Genomic DNA, 22,241 nt, shown 5'->3' with positions numbered 1-22,241 from the left:
ACACAGAACAGAGGCAGCAGGTCTGTGGGGGACAGAGAGGTAGGGGTTGGGGGGGAGTGCAGGCCAGGTGACAGATGGAAGGGGGTGTCCTGCCTGCCCTTCATCCGCAGACCTGTGCCTATGTGATGACACCCACACTGTGCTTGGGTGCCTCCAGCTGGTTCCTGTGACTTGTGATTGGGACCCAGTTCCCTGCCTCAGGCCCTGCTCTGGGGAATGGATGTTCTTGGCTGCCTGGCCCAGGGCATACCTGCTGTGTGCCCTGGGTCTGGGCCTTCAAGCCTCACCTTCCTCTCCTCTGCGCCTCCTGCACAGAGGCCTCCACAGCCTGGGCTCCTGCTACTGGCCTTGCCCGGCCCCTGGGACCCTCCCTACATGGGCCTCAGCAAGGAGAGGCCTTGCCATGGACAGGGCTCAGTATTTAGAATTTCAGTTATGGGGAACCTGCAATCTCTCTCAACTTGTTTTCCTCCAAGTTAAATTAGAAAGCCACAGCTTCTAAACGAAAAAAAAAAAAAAAAAGGCTGAATGAGATGCCTATTTTTCTTAATGTTTATTTTGTGGGGGGGCGGGGGGCAGATAGAGAGGGAGACACAGAATCAGAAGCAGGCTCCAAGCTGTCAGCACAGAGCCCGATGTGGGGCTCGAACCCACAAACTGTGAGATCATGATCTGAGCTTGACTGATGGAGCTGTCCAGGAGCCTGGTGGGATGCCTATTTTAATTGATGACACCTTGAGGCTTCTAAATATTTTCAGGATTCTATGTTTGCCTCTTTGCAAAATACTATTTATAAAGTAACTGAGGCAAGCAATGAATGGAAAGAAGTCAGAAAGGCTTCTGAGACCTTTTTTGCCCTCCTGTCTTCTCTGTCTACAGGCTAGTGGTGGCCACCTTGTGCCAGAGCCCCGCCTCCGGGGCCACTGTGCTCTGTTCTTTCTGCCAAGACTCCCTTTTCCTCTGAATCTCTCCCTAGTTCCTCCCTGCCCCTCTAAAGTTAAGTCTTGTGGGGACCTGGGGGACTCAGTCGCGTCCGACTTTTGATTTCGGCTCAGGTCATGACCTCATGGTTCATGAGTTTGAGCCCCGTGTGGGGCTCTGTGCTGACAACTCAGAGCCTGGAGCCTGCTTGGGATTCTGTGTGTCCCTCTCTCTCTCTGCCTCTCCCCTGATCCTGCTCTCTCTCTCTCAAAAATAAATAAAAAAGTTAAAAAAGTTAAAAAAGAAAATTTTTTGGCCTTAAAGGGACATAAAATCCCCAAGGAAACTGTAAGTTTGCTCAAACTCAGTTTTGATACTTGCAGCATCTGATCTTGAAATGAGGGCTACATCTGGATCCAGATGAAGCCCTTCACAACTGCTTGGTGCTGACAGGTTGCCTTCTGAATCCCCATGACAATGTATAGAAAACAATGAAGATTTTTAATGATTTAAATATTAAATATGAAATATTATGAAAATAGCAAGGTGTCCTTGCCTCCAATGGGATCAAATTATGAATGGCTCCAATATGCAAAGCTTAGTAGACTCCATGCTGTGCTGGCTCTGTCATTAAAGTTCCTGGGCATTCTGGCTCAACTCCCCGGAGGCTAAAGTGAACCACCCCACTGATATTTCTGCCAAAAACACTGCTCTCAGGCCAAGCCTCTGTCACAGTGCAGAGAGATGTTCTCTTACATGGTAACTTGGAAAAAGTGACAAGAGATGCCCAAAAACAGGCCCCAGAAAAGGAAAAACAATACTGGGAATCTAATAATTTTTGGATCCATAAAAAGAGAACTCTGGGAGCGCCTGGGTGGCTCAGTCAGTTGAGAGTCTGACTCTTGATTTCGGCTCAGGTCATGGTGTCAGGGTTGTGGGATTGAGCCCCGTGTTGGGCTCCAGGGCTCCATGCTGGGCGTGGAGCCTGTTTAAGACTCTCTCTCTCTCTCTCTCTCTCTCTCTCTCTCTCTCTCTCCTTCCCTCCCCCAATAGTGCACACACACTCTCTTTCTAAAATTAAAAAGAGAGAGAGAGGAAACTCTGGTTTAGACCAAATAACAATCCAGCCCTCCCAGAAATGCTAAAAATCCTACTTACCACTGTACATGCATTGAACTATTGTTCTAGTGACAAAATGACAGCACTCATGAACCAATGCTGATGGGCAAGTCTGAATAAGGCCATGACAAGTGTCAACCTCATTTGTCCCACCTCCCCAAAGTATAAATCCAGAGAAACCAGTTCTTACAAATGGATTTCATACAGCTTTCCCTTCTCATGGATATAAACATGTTTTAGTCATTTTTGCTTTGCCTTCTCACTGGACCAAAGTTTTCTCTTGTAGACAGGCCAACATCTGTTCTGTGGCCAAAGTTTTATTAGCAAAGATAACCCCCTACCTAGGGAACCCCCTTTACGGTTAGCAGGAAACCCATTTTACCAGTCAGACGCCTTGATGAGTTCATTGCAGTCTGACTGGTTTTACAATACTTCCGTTGTGCATACGTCCTCAATCCTCAGGGCTAATAAAATGCACTAACAGCACTGTTAAGACTCAATTGGCAAAATTTGTAAAGACCTTCCAAATACCGTGGCCTAAAGCATTGCTGTTGGTCCTCTACATCTGGGATCCACCCCCTTGGAGCTCACAGATTCTCACACTCTGAGGTTGTCACAGGACATCCGGTACACTTGGCCTCTGCCTCCTCTGACACACGGTTGACGTAAAAGGTGATATACTTTCATATCGCAAAGGCCTAGCTGCTTCAATTAAAATAGTCTTGCTTTTTATGGAGACCCCTCATGGTGCACTCCTGGGAGACGATGCCGAAGCCTCACACCTTGCAGCCTGGAGATTTCATCTGTTGGAAGAGACACCTCCAGACAGACTCTTCAACCCTCCTGGAAAGACCCTTATCGGGATCTGTTGAGCAACTTTGTGTAGACACACTCCTGGGAATAGACTCTTGGAATCTCGGGACTGGCCCTGCACTACGTGTGGTGGCCTGAAAGTGCAGATTGTCTGGAATCCACGTGGACGACATCTGACGAGACTCTGTCCCAAGATGCCTGGACTGGCCTGTGTACCTTTCCTCACTTCTGCGTCTTCTCTCTCTCTGATGGAAAGAAAATGCCCTTGTCTGCACTCCCAAACTATTACAAAAGGAGGATACCTCTTCCATGATTATGATCTTTTGGAAACAGGCTCATCATCACCCTGGAAAAATTAATCTCTCTCTTGCTTTTTCTGAAGGATTAGAAGGTTCAGAGTTCACAAAAGTCTTTCTTTCATCTGAACTGTTAACTGACTCTGGATTCTTATCCAAATTCATGTCTCTGAATTTACAACTTTATGGACTATTTTTGATAAAATGTATGTTTCTAAACAGTTCTTTTGCGATACCAATACTGTTTTAAAACATCTTTGAAGTTTTGCTGTTTTCCAAAAAGTTTATCAGCTGTTGCTTCACGTTTATTCCCACCCCGTATCTTCCCAAAGGCACCTGGGTTTTCTCTCATTGTGTTCTTATGGTATCCATTATTCTGCTTTCCTGGTCACTTAACAGGAGGCATGCGTGACCCCCTGGTTTCCCTTTGTGGAGACAACCCTCCACCCCTGAGTCAGAATAAATGCCAGTAAATATTTCAGTTGGCTACTTTCAGATATAGTCCTGGTTTACAACCATCAAACACTTTGGAGTTGTAGCCTTACGTCTTCTGTTTTGTATAATTAAGTTTCATATTTTGTTTTTAAAAAAATGCTGTGTCCAATAGTGATGTTGGCTTTGTGCCTCAGGATGATCTCCGACACTCGAGACCTAGAGAAAATGTAGACTTGGGATGGGAAGCACCTGCGAGGTCTCCCTCCTGACCCTTTCTTGTTGCTCACGTGGGGCCTAAGTGGTCAGCCGTCTCCGCCCTGTCCCTCCCATACAGCCTAGGACAACTAGGGAAGCTTCTTCCCGGAACTGAGGAAACCCTGACCCTCCATTAGGGATATTTTCAAAGAAAGATCTTGACCAAAGTGGAAAATGTGGAGATGAATACGAGGAAGGAAAGCTCTCACACCACCACTCGCTGTCGTTGTTGGTGCTGATTCAACAGGGACACGCTCCCTGGTGCGGTGGCTCCTACTTTACTACCCTTGCAGGAGGAAAAAAGGGCTCCTCCTACCCCAGCAACAGCTCAGCCAATAAGAGACAGCCACCGCTCAGCCAATGGGAAGCCACTACACTTCCAGCTCCCAGTTTACTCCAATGGACTTTCAGTTTACAATAGCCCCCCTTTTCTCTGTGGAAGAACCTCTGCTTTGTTCTCTGGAGTTGCCTATGGTTTTGCTGTAGCTTGCTTGTCCTGGATTCCAATAATGTTATTCCTCCCCCTCCAACCCCCCCCCCCTCCCGTTTTCTGGTAAAATAACTGACAGTTTCATTTTTTAATTTCCATTTAAAAAAATGTTAAGGTTTATTTTAGAGAGACAGAGAGGGGGACAGAAGATCCGAAGTGAGAGCCACGCTGACAGCAGAGTGCTGTCGCCGGGCTCGAACTAACGAACTGCAAGATCATGACCTGAGCTGAAGCTGGTTGCTCAACAGACCCAGTCACCCAGTTGCCCCCCCCCCCCGCCCTTTTTTTAAAGTTTATTTATTTTGAGAGCGTGACAGAACACAAGCAGGGTCTGGAGCATAGAGGAAAGAGAGAATCCCAAGCAGGCTCTGCACTGTCAGTGCAGAACCCAGTGTGGGGCTTGATCTCATGAACCATGAGATCTTGAATCATGAGATCATGACCTAAGCTGAAATCCAGTCGGAGGCTTAACCAACTGAGCCACCCAGGTGTCCCAAGATTTTATTTTTTAAGTAATCTTCACACCCAGTGTGAGACTCTAACTCAAAACCCCAAGATCAAAAGTCACTCAGCCAGGTGCCCCAGTAATGTTTCTACATATTACTGGAATTAAGCTAGTATAACTCTGAATGTGATTCTGATAGTTAAGATGGATAGGGTAAACCCTAGAGCAACCACTAAAAAACACAATCAAAAACATAGTTTAGAAAAAATGAATGAAATTACAGTGCTATCTCAGAAAATCATCACTCTGTGCAAAAGAAAGCAGTAAAGGAGGAAGAGAGGAAAAAGACACAATGCAGACAATAGTAAAAAGTAAAATGGCAGAAGTAAATACAACTATATCAATAACATTGAATATGAATGGAATAAGTCACCCAATCTGCTTTTTAAAACAGATTATCGGACTGGATTTGAAAAAAAAATGATTCAATTGTATGTTCTGTATAGGAGATACTTTAGGTTCAAAGACACAAATAGACTGAAAGTATTAGGATGAAAAAAATACCCTGCAGTGACTATATGCAGGGTAGACAAAACAGACCTTAAAGAGAAAATGTTACTAGAGGTAAAGGGTAATCAGGAAGATACAACAAATGCAAACATACATGCATCTAATAAAAGAGCACCAAAATGCATGAAGCAAAAACTGACAGAAAGAGAGAAATAGACAAATCAATGATAACAGTTGGAGACTTCAGTACCCACTTTCAAGAATGGATAGAAAAACTAAGCAGAAGATCAATAAGGGAATAGAATCAACCAACATTATAAACCAACCAGACCAAATAGACACCTACAGAACACGCCAACAAACAACAAAACATGCATTCTTGCAGGATACACAGGGAATGTTTTTCAGGATAGGGCATACTACATACTACATCACAAAAGAAATATCAATTGATTTAAAGGGATAAAATAATACAAAGTATGTACTTTAATCACAATGAAATGAAATTAGAAGTGAATAATGGGGAGATTTTAGAAGCTCATAAATACATAGAAATTAAACAACACTCTTCTGTGTAGCCAGTGGGTCAAAGAAGAAAGCAAGAAGTAAATCAGAAAATATTTTAACCTAAAGGAAAAGGAATTCACAATATATCAAAACATACACAATGCAGCCAAAGCAGTCCTTAGAGAGAAATTTACTGCTGTAAATGTCAACATTAAAAAGAAAATCTCAAATCAACAAGCTATTCCAATTTAAGATCATGGAAAAAGAAGAGCAAAATAAACCTGAAGCAAGGAGAAGAATGACAATAATGAAGATCAGAACAGAAATTAATGAAATAGATAATAGAAAAAAATAGAGAAAAATCAATGAAACCAATGCTGTTTGTTTCAAAAGATCAACAAAAGTGATAAACTTTTAGCTAAATTAACTAAAACAAAAGGGAAGAGGCTTAAATTACTAGAATCAGAAATGAAAGTAAGGACGCTACTACCAACTGTACAAAAATAAAAAGGACTTTAAAGTAATAGTATGAAAAAGTGTACACCAAAATTTTAGTCATTTAGGTGAAATGGACAAATCCCTAGAAAGACATGAATTACCAAAACTGACTTAAGAAATGGATTGTCTGAACTGACGTATTAGCTAGTGTAGAGACTGAATCAGTAATCAAAAAACAATCCACAAAAAGCCAAATGCTTCACCACTGAATTTTACCAAACATTCAAAGAAATTTAATACCGATCCTTCAAAGACTTTTCCAAAAATAAAAGGGAAGAGAACACTTCACATCTTATTTGAGGCCAGTATTACCCTGATACCAAAACTATACGAAGACATCACAAGAAAATAAAACAACAAATATCTCTTATAAAGAGGAATGCAAAACTCTTCAAGGAAACACTAGCAAACAGAATCCAGCAACATATAAAAAGAATTATACATCATGTCTGAGTGGGACCATTAAAATAAAAAAAGTCTGCTCTGTGACAGATACTGTCAAGAGAATGAAAAGACAAGCCACAATAATGGGAGAAAATACTTGCAAAAGGTATCTGATAAAAGGCTGTTATCCAAAATATACAAAGAATTTTTAAAACTAAAAATAAGAAAACAATCCAATTTAAAAATGGGCCAGAGGCGTAGCAATTTCTTACTTGACACATCCCCAAAGGCAAGGAAATTAAAAGCAAAAATGAATTACTGGGACCTTATGAAGATAAAAACCTTCTGCACAGCAAAGGAAACAAACAACAAAACTAAAAGGCAACCAATGGAATGGGAAAAGATATTTGCAAATGACATATCGGACAAAGGGCTAGTATCCAAAATCTATAAAGAGCTCACCAAACTCCATACCTGAAAAACAAATAACCCAGTGAAGAAATGGGCAGAAAACATGAATAGACACTTCTCTAAAGAAGACATCCGAATGGCCAACAGGCACATGAAAAGATGCTCAACGTCGCTCATCAGGGAAATAAAAATCAAAACCACACTCAGATATCACCTCACGCCAGTCAGAGTGGCCAAAATGAACAAATCAGGAGACTATAGATGCTGGAGAGGATGTGGAGAAACAGGAACCCTCTTGCACTGTTGGTGGGAATGCAAATTGGTGCAGCCACTCTGGAAAACAGTGTGGAGATTCCTCAAAAAATTAAAAATAGACCTACCCTATGACCCAGCAATAGCACTGCTAGGAATTTACCCAAGGGATACAGGAGTACTGATGCATAGGGGCACCTGTACCCCAATGTTTATAGCAGCACTCTCAACAATAGCCAAATTATGGAAAGAGCCTAAATGTCCATCAGCTGATGAATGGATAAAGAAACTGTGGTTTGTATACACAATGGAGTACTACGTGGCAATGAGAAAGAACGAAATATGGCCCTTTGTAGCAACATGGATGGAACTGGAGAGTGTTATGCTAAGTGAAATAAGCCATACAGAGAAAGACAGATACCATATGGTTTCACTCTTATGTGGATCCTGAGAAACTTAACAGAAACCCATGGGGGAGGGGAAGGAAAAACAACAACAACAACAACAACAAGAGGTTAGAGTGGAAGAGAGCCAAAGCATAAGAGACTCTTAAAAGCTGAGAACAAACTGAGGGTTGATGGGGGGTGGGAGGGTGGGGAGGGTGGGTGATGGGTATTGAGGAGAGCACCTTTTGGGATGAGCACTGGGTGTTGTATGGAAACCAATTTGACAATAAACTTCATATATTGAAAAAAAAATAAATAAAAATATTGAAAAATAAAACTATTAAGAGTTACAAAAGGGGGCCACAAAGCATTAAACCCCTAGCATGGGCACTTTAAAAAAATGGGCCAGAGATTTTGACACCTCACCAGAAAAGTATACTGATGGCAAATAAGCATGTGAGATGTTCCACAACGTTTCATCAGGGAAATGCAAATTATAACAATGATACCACTACACCCCTATTAAAATGGCTAAAATCTGGAACGCTGACAACACCCAGTGCTGGTGAGGATGTCGAGCAACATTGCTGGTGGGAATGCAAAATGAAGCTGCCATTGTGGAATGTAGTTTGGCAATTTACTACCATGTTAAATACTCTTATCATACATTCCAGCAATTATGCTCCTGGGTATTCACCAAAGAAGTTGAAAACTCACATATACACAGACCTGTACACAGATGTTTATAGCTGCTTTACTCATAATTCCCCAAATGGAGAGGCCACCAAGATGTACTCCAGTAGGTAGATGAATAAATGAACTGTGGTCCATCCAGACAGTGGAATATCATTCAGTGCTAAAAAGAAATGAACTGTCAAACCATGAAGACCTGGAGGAAATTGAAATATGCATCACTAAGTGAAAAAAGCCAGTCTGAAGATGCTGCATACTTTGATTCCAACTCTGTGATGTTCTGGAAAGCATACAACTATGGAGACAGTAAAAACAAAAAACAAAAAACAAACCAGCGATTGGTTAGGGTGAAGGGAATGGATGACTGGCAGGACACAGAGGATTTTTAGGGAAGTGTCTGTACAAATCTATAGTAGTAGGTACATGTCATGATACATTTGTCCAAACCCATGGAATATACGACATTGAGAGTGAGCCTGGATGTCCACTCTGGACTCTGGGTGACGATGATGTGTCAGTGCAGGTTCATCAGTTGTAGCCAATGTTCCATCTGGTGGGGATGTTGACAATAGGAGAGGGGGGCAGGGGGCACTTGGGAAATTCCTGTACCTTTCACTTAACTTTGCTGGGAATCTAAAGCTGCCCTAAAAATAAAGTCTGTGTTTAAAATGTACAATAACTGAAGTGAAAAATTCACTAGAAGTGTTCAAAAGTAGGCTTGAGCAAACCTGAAGACAGGACGGTTGAAATCATCAAGACTGAGAAACAAAGAATGAACAATGAAGAAGTGTGAACAAAGCCTGATGGCCTGTGGGACATGGTCAAGTTGACCAACGCACACATTGTGAGAGATCCAGAAGAGAGACAGAGAGGGGCAGAGAGACTATTTGAAGAAATAATGCCCCCAAACTCCCCACATTTGACTAAAGACATGAATACAAACATCCAAGAAGCTCAACAAACTCCAAGTAGGAAACATTCAGAGAGCCACACAGAGACACATTACAGTCAAGCTGCTGAAAGTGAAAGACAAAGAGAAAATCTTAACAGCAGCAAGAGAGACAGAAGTGATTCATCACATGCAAGGGTGTCCTCAAAAAGAATGTCAGCAGATTTCTCATCAGAAACCTTGGAGGCCAGAAGGCAGTAGGTTGATAGATTCATGCACTAAAAGAAAAAAAAAAAAAACCTGTCAGTTGAGAATCCTATATCTGGAAAACTGTCCTTCACAAATGAGGGGGAAATGAGGAAATTCCCAGATAAGCAAAAGCTGAGAGAGTTCATCACACGAGACCTGTCCTACAGGAGACACTCAAGGAAGTCCTGCAGGCAGAGATGAAAAGACTCTAGGCAGTAACTCAAAGCCAAATGAAGAAGTAAATTTCCGGTATAGATAAATACATGGACAATTATAGAAGCTAGTGTGAAATAACAAGATGTACATGTCGGGTTCTGCCTCTGTCTGCTGATAGAGCTCCTAAAACTCTTGTAATTTCCTAAGTAATGAGAGCCCTGGGCACATCTTTTTTTTTAATATTCAGTCTCTGGTGCCAGTTCCTGACGCAGAGCTCTTAAATCTCATGGGATTTCCTGGGTGAAAGGAATGTCTTTTGCTCTAATGGGTGATTCTGAGTGGGCTCCTGGATGGCTTTAGGAGGGCTGCTCACCAGAAACATGAAGCCACGACTAAGAGCTTGGAGTGCTCAGCCTTGCCCCACAAATCCTCTGGGAAGCAGAGAGGGGCTGGACAGTGAGCCAATGACTGATCTTGACGACATGATAAAGTCCCTACAGTACAGGGTTCCCAGAGCTCCAGGGAACATCCATATTCCAGGAAGGTGACACAGTCCGGCTTCACAGAGGCAGGGGCTCTTATGCTCATGATCCCTTCTGACATCACTCTGTATATCCCTTCATTTGGCTCTTCATCAGTCTCCCTTGCCATATCCTTTTATATAATAAAATGGTAAATATAAGTGTTTCCCTGAGGTCTATGAGCCATTATAGCAAATTATTCAACCCAAAGTTCAGGGTTGTGAGAAGCCTGATTTATAACCCACTGGTCAGAAGTGTAAGTTACACCTTGAACTTGAGATTGGCATCTGAAGTGGGGACAGTCTTGTGGGTGTGAGCCCTTACTCGTGGGATCTGACAGTAACTCCAGGAAGATGATGTCAAGTGAACTAGAGGAGACTCAGCTGGCATCACAGAGAATTGCTTAACGTGTGGAAAACCCACACATCTTATGTCAGAAGTACTGTGAGTGTGTGCTGAAAGAGAAACCACAGAGGAGCGTGTCTTTCCAACTCAGCTAGTGTTATGGTAATATTGCTTTGTAACTCCATCAACTGGTTCATAAATCCACCAAGTGGGATTTATTTCTGAAATGTAAGAATGGTTAGACATACCACAATGGATCACTGTAACAGACCGCATTAACAGAGATTTTCTTAACTGATGCAGAAAAAGTACTTGACAAAATTTAACATCCTTTCATGATATGAAAAAAAACCCACTCAACAAACTAAGAATAGAAGGAAAGTACCTTAGGTAATAAAATACAGATACGAAAAACCCACAGCTAAAATCAAACTCAATTATAAACGACTTAAAGCTTTTCCTCTAAAATCAAGAAGAAGAAGTGGTGCCTGAGTGGCTCAGTCGGTTAAGTGTCCGACTTTGGATCAGGTCATGATCTCGCAGTTCGTGGGTTTGAGCCCCACATGGGGCTCCATGCTGCCGGTGCAGAGCCTGCTTGGGATTCTCTCTCCCCCTCTCTCTCTGCCCCCCCCACTCAAACTTTCTCTCTCAAATAAACTTAAAAAATAATAAAAAAGATAAAAATAAAAACCATTTACATAGTATCAAAAGAACAAAACACTTAGGAATTAGCATAACCAAGAATGTGACACACTTGTACACTGGACACTAAAATACATTGCTGAAAACAGCCAAGGACATACTCTCTTAGCCTTAGCACCATCTTCTTGGAAACCTCTGCATCATGAAAGCCAAGTGGAGGAAGAAGCGAATGTGCAGGCTTAAGTGTAAAAGATGAGGCAGGGGTACCTGGGTAGCCCCATCAGTTGGGTATCTGACTCTTGATTTCTTCAGCTCAGGTCATGACGGTTTGTGGGTTAGAGCCCCACATCGGGCTCTGCACTGACAGCATGGAGCCTGCTTGGGATTCTGTGTCTCCCTCTCTCTGCCCCTCCCCCACTTGCTATCTCAAAAATAAACATTAAGAAAGAAAGAAAGAAAGAAAGAGAGAAAGAAAGAAAGAAAGATGAGGCAGAGGTCCAAGTAAACCACTAGCTTGTGCACCCACAGAAGCCCCAAGAGCAGAAACAAGGAAAGCCAGAGGCCAGGGATGCTGGTACGAATTGTTGGACTGCATGCCTACTTTCTAGAACTTGATTCAATGGCTCTAGAACATCCATCATCATCTGATTGCAATGACACAGCACAAGCCTTGCTCATACCAAAGCAGTCCCTTTTAGTCCTTTGCCCTGGACCTGTGACTTTCAGGACTAACTCTGTTTCCACTTGTGGCTGAATATAACATGTGTACAACAAATCATCTCTTCTGCTGTCTTAGCTGAAAAAAAACAAGACAAACTAAAGACATAACTGGAAAGACATTCCATGTTCATGTATTAGAAGATTTCGTATTGTTAAAGTGTATTACTCAAAGTGATCTACAGATTAAGTGCAATCTTTATCAAAACCCCAATGATATTTTTTGCAGAAATGGAAAAACCCTTTCTGAGATCCATATGGAATCTCAAGGGACCCCAAATAGCCAAACAATCCTGAAAAAGAACACAGTGGGAGGACTCACACTCTCTGATTTCAAAGCCTACAACAAAGCTACAATAATCAAAACTGTGGTACCGGCATAAAGACAGACAGATAGACCAGTGAAATAGCCCAGAAATAAACCTTTGGATGCGTGGCCAAATGATTTTTGACAAGGATGCCAAGACCATTCAATGAGAAAAGGACAGTGTTTTCAACACATGGCATTGGGAAAACTGGATATGTACATGCAAAAAGTGAAGTTGAACCCTTACCTAAAATCATATATAAAAATTAATCCTACACAGATCAAAGACGTAAGCCTAAGAGCTACAACTATAAAACTCTTAGAAGAAACCATAGGGGGAAAGCTTCATGACACTGGATTTGGCAATGACTTCTTGGCTATGACACCAAAGGCACAGGTTATAAAAAAAATAACAGAGTGCATACACTCAGTGTCACTAATCATTAGGGAAATGCAAATAAAAACCACACTGAGATTCAACCTCACACCCATTAGGATGGCTACCATCAAAAAACCAGAGGGGCACCTGTGTGGCTCAGCCGGTTAGGCGTCCAACTTCAGCTCAGGTCATGAATTCGCAGTTCATGGCTTCAAGCCCCACATCGGGCTCTGTGCTGACAGCTCAGAGCCTGGAGCCTGCTTCTGATTCTGTGTGTCCCTCTCTCTCTGCCTCTAAAAAAGGCTCATGCTCTGTCTCTCTCTGTCTCTAAAAAAAGATAAACATTTAAAAAATTTAAAAAAAAAAGGAGTTCGTGTTAAAAAACAAGAAAAGAACAAGTGTTGGCCAGGATGTGGAGAAACTGAAAAACCTTGTGTACTGTAGGTGGGAATGCACAGTGGTGCAACAGCTGTGGAAAACTGTGTGTGTGTGTAGGGGGAGGTCCTCAAAAAACTATACATGGAAGGGGCGCCTGGGTGGTTCAGTTGGTTAAGCGACCGACTTCAGCTCAGGTCATGATCTCACAGCTTGTGAGTTTGGGCCCCGAGTCGGGCTCTGTGCTGACAGCTTGGAGCCTGAAGCCTGCTTTAAGATTCTTTGTCTCCCTCTCTCTCTGCCCCTCCCTCACTGATGCTTTGTTTCTCTCTTTAAAAAAAAAAAAAAAAAATTAAACATAGAATTACCATTTGCTCCAGCAATTGCACTTGTAGGTAAGCAGCATTATTCATGGTAGTCACAAGATGAAAACGAGCCAAATGTCAATTGACGAACTGAATGGATGCACAAAAGGTGGTTTGTACCCACAAAGTATTATTGGCCCATAAAAAAGAGGGAAATTCTGACACGTTACAAAATGGAGGTATCTTGAAGATGTACCCCTTAAATACATGATAAGCCAGATACAAAGAGACAAATGTTTATGATTCCACTTGTATGAGGTACCCTAGAAGAGGCTCATTCATAGAGACAGACAGCAAATTGGAATTAATGGAGATGGGGGGAGGGAGTGGGGGATTACTGTGTTACGGGGACAGAGATTCAGTTTGGGATAATGAAACGGATCCAGAGATGGGTGGTGGTGATGGCTGCACAACACTGTGAATATATTTAATGCCCCTGAACTAGACACTTCACAGCGGGTGAAACGGTATTTTTCCAGAATAAAAAACTGCACATAAAAACACGCGAGTGAACATCATAGAAGACCCCTACCCTGCACCGCAGGCGCAACCACCCAGCCCCGGCTTTCCGGGGACACTCTATCAGGCTCTGAGGGGCCCACTCCCAAAGGCGCAGCTTCTGTCGAGCCTTCAGCTCCCTGAGGCCTTTTATGTATCTACACATTTAAGAACATCTTTGGTTTCACGTCCAAAGAGCCCTATGTGGAGAGAACAAATCGGGGCTCGTTTTCTGTCGCAAAGTAAGAACTTAGCAATTGCCAGCCGTGGTCCAGCTGCCACGTGGCATCGGTGGGCCGCAGGTCTGCGCCCGAGCTCGGGGCAGCAAGGAGCACAATTCTCCAGATGCTGCACAAACGCGTCCCCACCGTCGGGAGCCCGCCCCAACCCCCACGACCGACGGCACCGGCCCTGGGCCCCCGCCGCCTTCCCCGGGCTGTGACAGCATGCGATGCAGCAGCAAGTGTGAGGGACCTCCTGCAGCCGGAGCTCTGGGGTGTCACCCGCCCTCACGACCCCCGTTGTCCTGGAGACCGGACCGGCACCGGAAGCGGCGCGCAGGGAATGACGCTCAGTGTGTGCGACCCGCCCCGCGGCTGCGCGTGCGAAGGAGGGAGCAAGCTCCGCGGCCAGGGCGCCCTGGCTCCGGGAATCCGTGCCGTGCGGGGGAGAGCACCCCGCAGCGGGCGCGGCGCCGGGACAGCCGAGGGCGGGTGCAGGATGAAGGAGAGTTCAGTGTACGCTGGGCCACGGCCTGTCCGCTTCCCTAACACTAACCCTAGCCCGAAGCGCTCCTTCTCTGTCCCGGACCGCAGTCCCCAGCTCTGCTCTCCGCCCGCGGACCTCAGGCACACCTCGGGACACGCGAACGCTCGGGTCTCGCAGCACCCAACGGCCCGCGTAGTCCGGGAAACGCGGGGCGCGACCAGAGGCGGGGCGCTCGCGGATTGGCAGGCCCCACGGTGATGGACGGAACGGGCGGGTTGGTGATTGGTAGAGGCGTCAGGGGCGGGGCGCGCGAGCCCAGGGAGGTGGGCGGGCCCCAAGGTGATAGACGGAGCGGGCAGCTTGGTGATTGGCTGGAGGCAGCACGCGGAGAGGGGCGGGGTGGTGCGCGCGGATTGGCGGGAGGTGGCCGGCAGCGCGCGGCTTGGTGAGTGAGGGCCCGCGTCCCCCGGCCCGCGTGGCGGCGGCGGGGCCGGGGTTCCGAGTCCGCGCGTGGCGGAGGCTGGGCGGCCTCTCTCAGGGTCCCTGCTGCATTCGACAAGCTGAAGTTAGAGCGCGGGCCAGGACTTCTTCCAGGGCTGCGGCCCCGCTCAGCTCGTTTGGGCCGGAAGTCAGTCCGATTCCGCCCCGGCCCAGAGCCGTGCGGTACAAGCAGGGTACGGGCACCTAGCGGTACCCGAAACCATGCACGAAAAAGGAGGGACCGAAGGCCGTCCCATGTGCTCTGTCCGATGGTTTGCACCGGCTCGTGGTTCAGAGCGCGGCTCGGTGCGGCCCGGGCTGCTGCCAGGAGGCGGGGTTGGGGCTCCGTGCGGTTTGGGCGTCCACGGGAGGCGGGGTCGGGGCTGCGTTCGGTTTGGGCGGCCGCCGGGAGGCGGGGTCGGGGCTCAGTAAACAGGAAAATGGGAGAAATAGAAGTGCCAAGGGACGGTTGCAGTTGGAGAGGGTGAAGCGTTAGCAAAGACAGGGAGAGCAGGGTATGGGGGAGCCAGCGAGTCTGCACCTGTAGGCAGTGGAGGGAGAAGAGCTGGGGCAGATGTCAGTAGAGACTTGGGGTTTTAGTCACTGAAACGGAGGGCCTTTTGAGCAAAGGAGTGACTGATTAATATTTTGTTTTGTTTAAAATAGGCTTATTATCTTATGGTAGACTTATATGATAATGAGACTGCCCTCATGCCCTGAGATGGGGCAGGTGCGGGGGAGCAAGATGGGGGTGGATGGCAGGTAGAATTGGGACGCCCGCTAGTTGTCTAGGTGGAGGTGCGAGGCCAGCCGTGGATACCTGGGGCAGGTCTGGAGAGCTCTGGGTGGGAGAAGCATTTCCTAGCTCTCCTTTCTGGATGAGGATTCCAAGGCACACTTTGGTATCCAGCACAGCTGACTTCCAGGTGCCATCCTGAACCATGTGTGGGGAGAGCCGCAGCTCTCCCCTCCTCTCCCAGTGCCCATGGGTGCAGTGGAGACACACCAGGAAAGCCATGGAGTGGGCAGGGGTTGCAGGGACACGTCTGTGTGTTCACAGTGACTGCCTCCTCCTCGGCGTGAGCACCAGGTCTGGACGCATCCAGCGCAGCCATGTTCTCTGAGCAGGCTGCCCAGAGGGCCCATACTCTGCTCTCCCCGCCGTCAGCCAGCAATGCCACCTTTGCCCGCGTGCCTGTGTCCATGTACACCAACTCCTCGCAGCCCTTCCGGCTGGGGAGCGCAGCTTCAGCCGGCAGTATGCCCACATTTATGCCACCCGCCTCATCCAAATGAGGCCCTTCCTGGTGAGCCGGGCCAAACAGCACTGGGGTAAGTGATGAATTCGGGGAAGTGCTTCCTCCCCACCAGCCCAGAGGGTCCCTGGAGTTTTCAGAAATGTCATATGAGGGACCTGGTAGAGCTGGAACCTTCTTCAATTTATCCCACTTCTCAGTTATCTTGGGAATGTAAACCTCTTTGTGCCTCAGTTTCTTCTTCAGGTAGTCATGAGGATTAGCTTAGGAATTGCTAGGTTTAGAGTGAGGTTTAATTCCGAGGCTGGGTGAGATGGGGCTGAGCTCTGGCGTAGCCGTGATGATTTCACTGGTGTAAGCGTACGTTTTTCCTTTTCTTGAGTTCAGATTGTGTGTCCATGCTGTGGCTAGCAAGGGGCTCAGTGTGGCAGGCCAGCCACCAGGCACTGGGAACCAGGGTGTCCGTGAAGACACCCACCGCCTCTCTAGGGGGCTTCCTGTGTGCTCGCTGATGTCTGTCTGTCTGTCTGCTTCTCCTCTGCACCTTCCGTGTTGGTTGGGCATGAGTCTCCTGTCCCTGGGGCTCTCCTGTCTTTCCTAATCAAGGGGCCTGGGCAAGGCACATCTTTTCTTTTTTCCCCACTTCTTCTGTGCTCTCTCCTGCAGGACTCCCACCTTTGACTTTTGCTGCCTCACTCAATTCTTCTGTTTATAAGAGTGGCTTTCCATGTAGTTTTCAACTCCTCTGTTACGTTGTTAAACTGGAATGTTCATAGGTGGGACCGTGTCTTACTCATTTTCCTTGCCCCCAGCACTGGACTCGGTGGTCCCAGCTCTGGCTGCACACTGGAAGCAGCAGGAAGGCTGTGGGACAGAGGCGCCTGTCCCGTCCCACCCCACTGAGCCGACGGCATCGCCTTTGGTTTCACTATAGGCACGAGAACTAGACCATCACACCTGCCAGGGATGTTTTCTGTTGTCTCTGTTGCAGGCACGAGTGCTGTCACCTTTCCTCTCTTCACATGATGAGGGGCTCCTTCCTCTGGCTCCCAGTGGCCTTTTCCTCGCTTCCCTTGCAGCTTCCTCCATTCTCCTCGGTTTCTGTGTCACTGCTATCATTCTGGTACCACACCTGTCTTGCAGTCACCATTCCTGCTAACAAAGCTGCCCAGTGACAGAAAACAGCTGTCTTACTCTGCCCACAGATGGGTCAGTAGTTCAGACAGCGGCCATGGTGAATGGGGCCTTGGCTGGGGTTGAAGCTGGCTTCTCCCAGAATGCATCCCTGCGCGTGGATTCCGCATGTTGCCAGGCTTTCCGACCAGACTTCAGCCTGTCCCGGGACTTGTCTGTCTCTCTTGAGCTTCCCGACCACACTGAACCCCTTCTCAGTGTTGGCATCACTTCTGCCTGGCACACTCTTTCCCCGTCTTCCCTCGTGACCTCAGCTTACTGTCCTGTGCTTTGAGAGGCCACAGCAGCCCTCAGGGCTTTCTTGTTCCCTTTGCCTTGGCTCCCGCTGGTTTGGAAGCTTGCGGAGGGTGAGGACAGGCCTTGGTGTTCACTCTTGGTGCTGGTGTCTGGCCCGATGCCCACACGCTGTCCAGCTGGACAGCTGTCCTGCCCTCGACACAGGGCTGTGTGGCTCTACCAGGTGCTCAGCTGCGCACGTTGGGCCCCAGCTGTGTACCCTTGGACGCGTCACTCAATCTCCCTGTGCCTCCGTTTCCTCAGCTGTATGTCGGGGCAGTAACATCTACTCCGGCGTGTTGTCAGTGTGGAGAAGTTCCACTCGCTGCTCGGCACGGCCCCCCCCAGGGCTGAGCGAGGGCCCTGCAGACAGGCTTTGGGGGTGTGTTTCCATGCCATTTCTGTCTGGTGCTGGCGCTCTCCTCTTGTTTTGAACTACCCACCTCCACTCCCTGGGATGTAGATCTGTGGAATGTTCTTGGTTACTCCAGGGCAGAAGGGGCTCAGGAAGAGGTTGGTCCAGCATACACAGGACCCCATCTGGTCCTGACAGCACTTCCCCAGGCTCAGGGTCTCTCTTGACAAACCCACAGGCCTCCTGGGACTTGGATTCCCTCTCTCCTGCCCGCGAGTCTGGCCGACTGCGCCTCTCTGATGTTTTTAGGGCAGGGCTGCATAGAGAGTTGGCATGCTTCCTCCTCAGAGCCAGTGTCACAGTTAGGTATAAATGATGTAAGACTGTTGGTTCCCTATTGCTTTTTGCTGCAGCAGATGACAAAGCCACAAACTGAGCAGCTTAGGACAACAGAAATGTGATCTCAGTTCTGGAGGCCAGGAGTGTGACATCAGGTGTTGGCAGGGTTGTGCCCTCCGGAGGCTCTTAGGGAGGACCCTTCCTTGCCTCTTCCAGTCCCTGGTGGCTGCCTGGGCCTCCCAGTCTCTGCCTCCGTCTTCATGGTGCCTCCTCTGCACGTCTGCCTTTCTTATAAGGACACGGGATCCAGGGACCTAACCATATCCCGGATCCTTCTGTCCCGGGGCCGAGTCTACTAGTTTTGGGGGTCCTTGCCCCCGAAGGTCTCTTTCTCCTCCAGAGCCCAGGCCCGTGGGCTGCACGGCTCCGTGAAGCCTGTTGCAGTGCCCCAGGGTGGGCTGGGAGGGCTGCCTGGTCTGAGCTCATGCCCGTCACACTCAGGTGCTGGAGTCCAAATAAAGAAGCTGTGTGAGCTACAGCCCGGGGAGAAGTGCTGTGTGGTGGGGACCCTGTTCAAGGCCATGCCGCTCCAGCCATCCATCCTGCGGGAGATCAGCGAAGAGGTGAGCCAGCTGGCTGACGCATGCCTCCCCTGGGACATGTCCTGTGGGCGCCCGTGGGACCTCCTGCCATGGTCCCAGGGAATCGGGGGTCGGGGTCACCGTGCCATTTCACTTGTGGGGCGCAGGAGCCTTGGTGGCCTCCAGCCCCAAAACTACCTCCCGTCTCCGAATTCCAGCACAACCTACTCCCCCAGCCCCCACGGAGCAAATACATCCATCCGGACGACGAGCTGGTCTTGGAAGATGAACTGCAGCGCATCAAACTGGAAGGCACCATTGATGTGTGCAAGCTGGTCACAGGTAGGGGCAGGAGGGGTGGCCTGTGCACACAGGTGCTGGCACATCCCTGCCTCCCTGGAGTGCTGGGTTCAGGGTCAGACAGTGGGTGAGGCCTGAGGGGGGCGCCAGTGTTCCTGCCTCCACCCAGAGGCCGTGACCCCGGGAAGCACACTAGGTCCCAAGTCCTAGATGATCATTTGCCAGCGCGGCACAGGAGAACTGGACGGTTTTGTGTTGTGAGTGACTGGAAGGAAGCGGTTCTTGGGCTTCCCTCCTGGAGGCTAATAGCACTGCTCTGCAGGGACGGTCCTGGCCGTGCTCGGCTCCGTGAGAGACACTGGGAAGTTTCTGGTGGAGGACCACTGCTTTGCAGAGCTTGCTCCTCAGGAGCCCGCACCCTGCCTTGACACAGACAGGTGAGGAGCAGGTGCGCGGGGGCCCGGCCGGTGGTCCCGGGAAATCACAGGTGCCGGGCTGCATGTCCCCTGCTCACCCATGATGGCGGCCAGGGTGGGTGCAGAGCAGGGACACCTGCCGTCTGGGCACCCACGAGGACCCCGACTTCTCCCGCAGGTTTGTGCTGCTGGTGTCTGGCCTGGGCCTGGGTGGAGGTGGGGGCGAGAGCCTGCTGGGCACCCAGCTGCTGGTGGATGTGGTGACCGGGCAGCTGGGGGACGAGGGGGAGCAGTGCAGTGCCGCGCACGTGTCCCGGGTCATCTTGGCCGGGAACCTCCTGAGCCACAACACCCAGAGCAGAGACTCCATCAACAAGGTACAGTGCCTGCCTGCCTGCATTCAAGCTCCTCCTTTCCTCCTTCCCCCGGGAGAGTCGGGGTCCAGGGCCTCACATGTCTGGTGGGACGTGCCCTGCGGTGATGCCAGGACCTCTGCTCGGGGCCCACTCTGAGGGAAGGGGAGCCCGTGGTGCAGACCCTAACCACACCCAGCAGCGGGGGCCTCACAGCCTGTTGACTCGTATCCCCAGGCCAAGTACTTAACCAAGAAAACCCAGGCAGCCAGCGTGGAGGCCGTCAAGATGCTGGATGAGATCCTCCTGCAGCTGAGTGTGAGTGAGCTGGGGGCCAGCTGGGTGATGACATTGGGGTCTCTGAGGCTGCAGCTGGGCATCGGAAGGCGGGCCGGGGGAGGGGTGGGTGAGATCTGGAGGGGCCACATATGGAGGGCGCTGGGCCTTACAAAGCTCCCCTGACTCTCCCTATGCCTTCAGGCCTCGGTACCCGTGGATGTGATGCCGGGAGAATTTGACCCAACCAACTACACACTCCCCCAGCAGCCCCTGCACCCCTGCATGTTCCCGCTGGCCACTGCCTACTCAACCCTCCAGCTGGTCACCAACCCCTACCAGGCCACCATTGATGGAGTCAGGTAGCCACTTGTGGCCACACCCCAGCTGAGCACTGGCCTCTTGCCTCGGTGGCACTGGGAGGGGAGGGTTGGGTGCAGGGCTGCAGTTGGCCGGGACCTAGTGTCTTTGTCAAAGTTGGCCTGGGACAGCAGCCGTGAGAATGCAGGGGGAGCTCTGGGCCCTTTGGGGGTACAGCTGCTGGCCCCCAGGGTGGGGATCAGCTGAGCCTTGCCTTGCAGATTCCTAGGGACATCAGGACAGAATGTGAGCGACATTTTCCGGTACAGCAGCATGGAGGACCACCTGGAGATACTGGAGTGGACGCTGCGCATCCGTCACATCAGCCCCACAGCCCCCGACACGCTAGGTAATGGGGTCAAGGGCCAAGAGGGTCCCAATGAGGGGGCCTGTGTGCTTGGAGGGTGGGCGTCATTTGTACCCAGCAATCCTGCCTTGACCTATCTAAGGAAAAGTCCAGATGCTTGGCCCTCATTCCGGAAGGTACTCTGGAGCTTTCCCTCAGGGCTGAAGGCCACGGGGAGCATATCAGGAGTTTGGGCTGGTCAGAGCCTCGCACGCTGCCACAGGGCCGCCCAGGAGGGTGAAGGTGGCGGGCACGTTCACCTGTCCCCAGGCTCATGTGCCGATGTCTGGACCCTAGCAGGCAGGGCTGCTACCAGCATAGCCTGAGTGTGTGTGAGCGGGTGGGCTGTGGTGCTCGGTGAGGAGGACCCCACCCCGGCCGTGTGCGGTGCCGAGCCCAGAAGCCGCAACCACTGTGGGCCTTCCCCAGGTTGCTACCCCTTCTACAAGACAGACCCGTTCATCTTTCCCGAGTGTCCTCATGTCTACTTTTGTGGGAACACCCCCAGCTTTGGCTCTAAAATCTTCCGAGGTAAGTCCTTTCTTCTGGGGGCCTCAGGCCTGGGCTGTCATGAGAGGGCAGGGCTCGCAGAAAAGGCCGCACTGGAGTCCCCAGGCCCCGTGGGGTTAGGCAGCCTGCCTGGTGGCCCGCTGGCTGAGTGGGGGCTAAAACGGCCCACACGTGTGCAGTGGTGTTCACGCTCACCCCGGTCAGCATGGCTTTAGCCTCTGACCGTCCTGCTGTCTTGGGCCCTTGCATCTGGCCAGAAGGAGCTTCCGAGGCCAGCACTCCGATGGTGCTGATGGGGAACTCCTGTTTGCTTCTGGTGACTTCCCTCGGAGGCCAGGCCCACCCAGAACCTGAGGGGGCGCCTGTGTGGCTTCTCTGCTAGGCCCAGAGGACCAGAGGGTGCTGCTGGTGGCTGTCCCTGACTTCAGCAGCACGCAGACCGCCTGTCTCGTGAATCTGCGCAGCCTGGCCTGCCAGCCCATCAGCTTCTCAGGCTTCGGAGCTGAGGAGGAGGACCTGGGGGGCCTGGGTCTGGACCCCTGACTCACAGAGACCCTGGCCACCCTTTCCCCACAGTGTTGGCACCACAGCAGGGGGTGCTTTGTAATAAAAGCCTGACCTTGTGCTGGCGTT

General features: G+C 49.4%; 1 protein-coding gene across 1 annotated transcript; it reads left to right on the top strand.

Moving 5' to 3' along the window:
- Positions 1-15,265: 15,265 nt before the first annotated feature.
- Positions 15,266-22,233, top strand: POLD2 (DNA polymerase delta 2, accessory subunit). Its single transcript, XM_043588339.1, is given in 12 exon segments — positions 15,266-15,352; positions 16,107-16,277; positions 16,280-16,378; positions 18,968-19,089; positions 19,266-19,389; positions 19,670-19,784; positions 19,942-20,140; positions 20,354-20,434; positions 20,597-20,754; positions 20,974-21,101; positions 21,528-21,629; positions 21,991-22,233. Coding segments are annotated over 11 exon segments (1,407 nt in total). The 5' UTR covers positions 15,266-15,352; positions 16,107-16,159; the 3' UTR covers positions 22,152-22,233.
- The last annotated feature ends 8 nt before the right edge of the window (positions 22,234-22,241 follow it).

This window comes from Prionailurus bengalensis, chromosome A2 (genome assembly GCF_016509475.1).
Source record: "Prionailurus bengalensis isolate Pbe53 chromosome A2, Fcat_Pben_1.1_paternal_pri, whole genome shotgun sequence".
Lineage (NCBI taxonomy): Eukaryota > Metazoa > Chordata > Mammalia > Carnivora > Felidae > Prionailurus > Prionailurus bengalensis.
The sequence above is the reverse complement of the archived record's forward strand: the minus strand, read 5'-3'. Positions and strand labels throughout refer to the sequence as shown.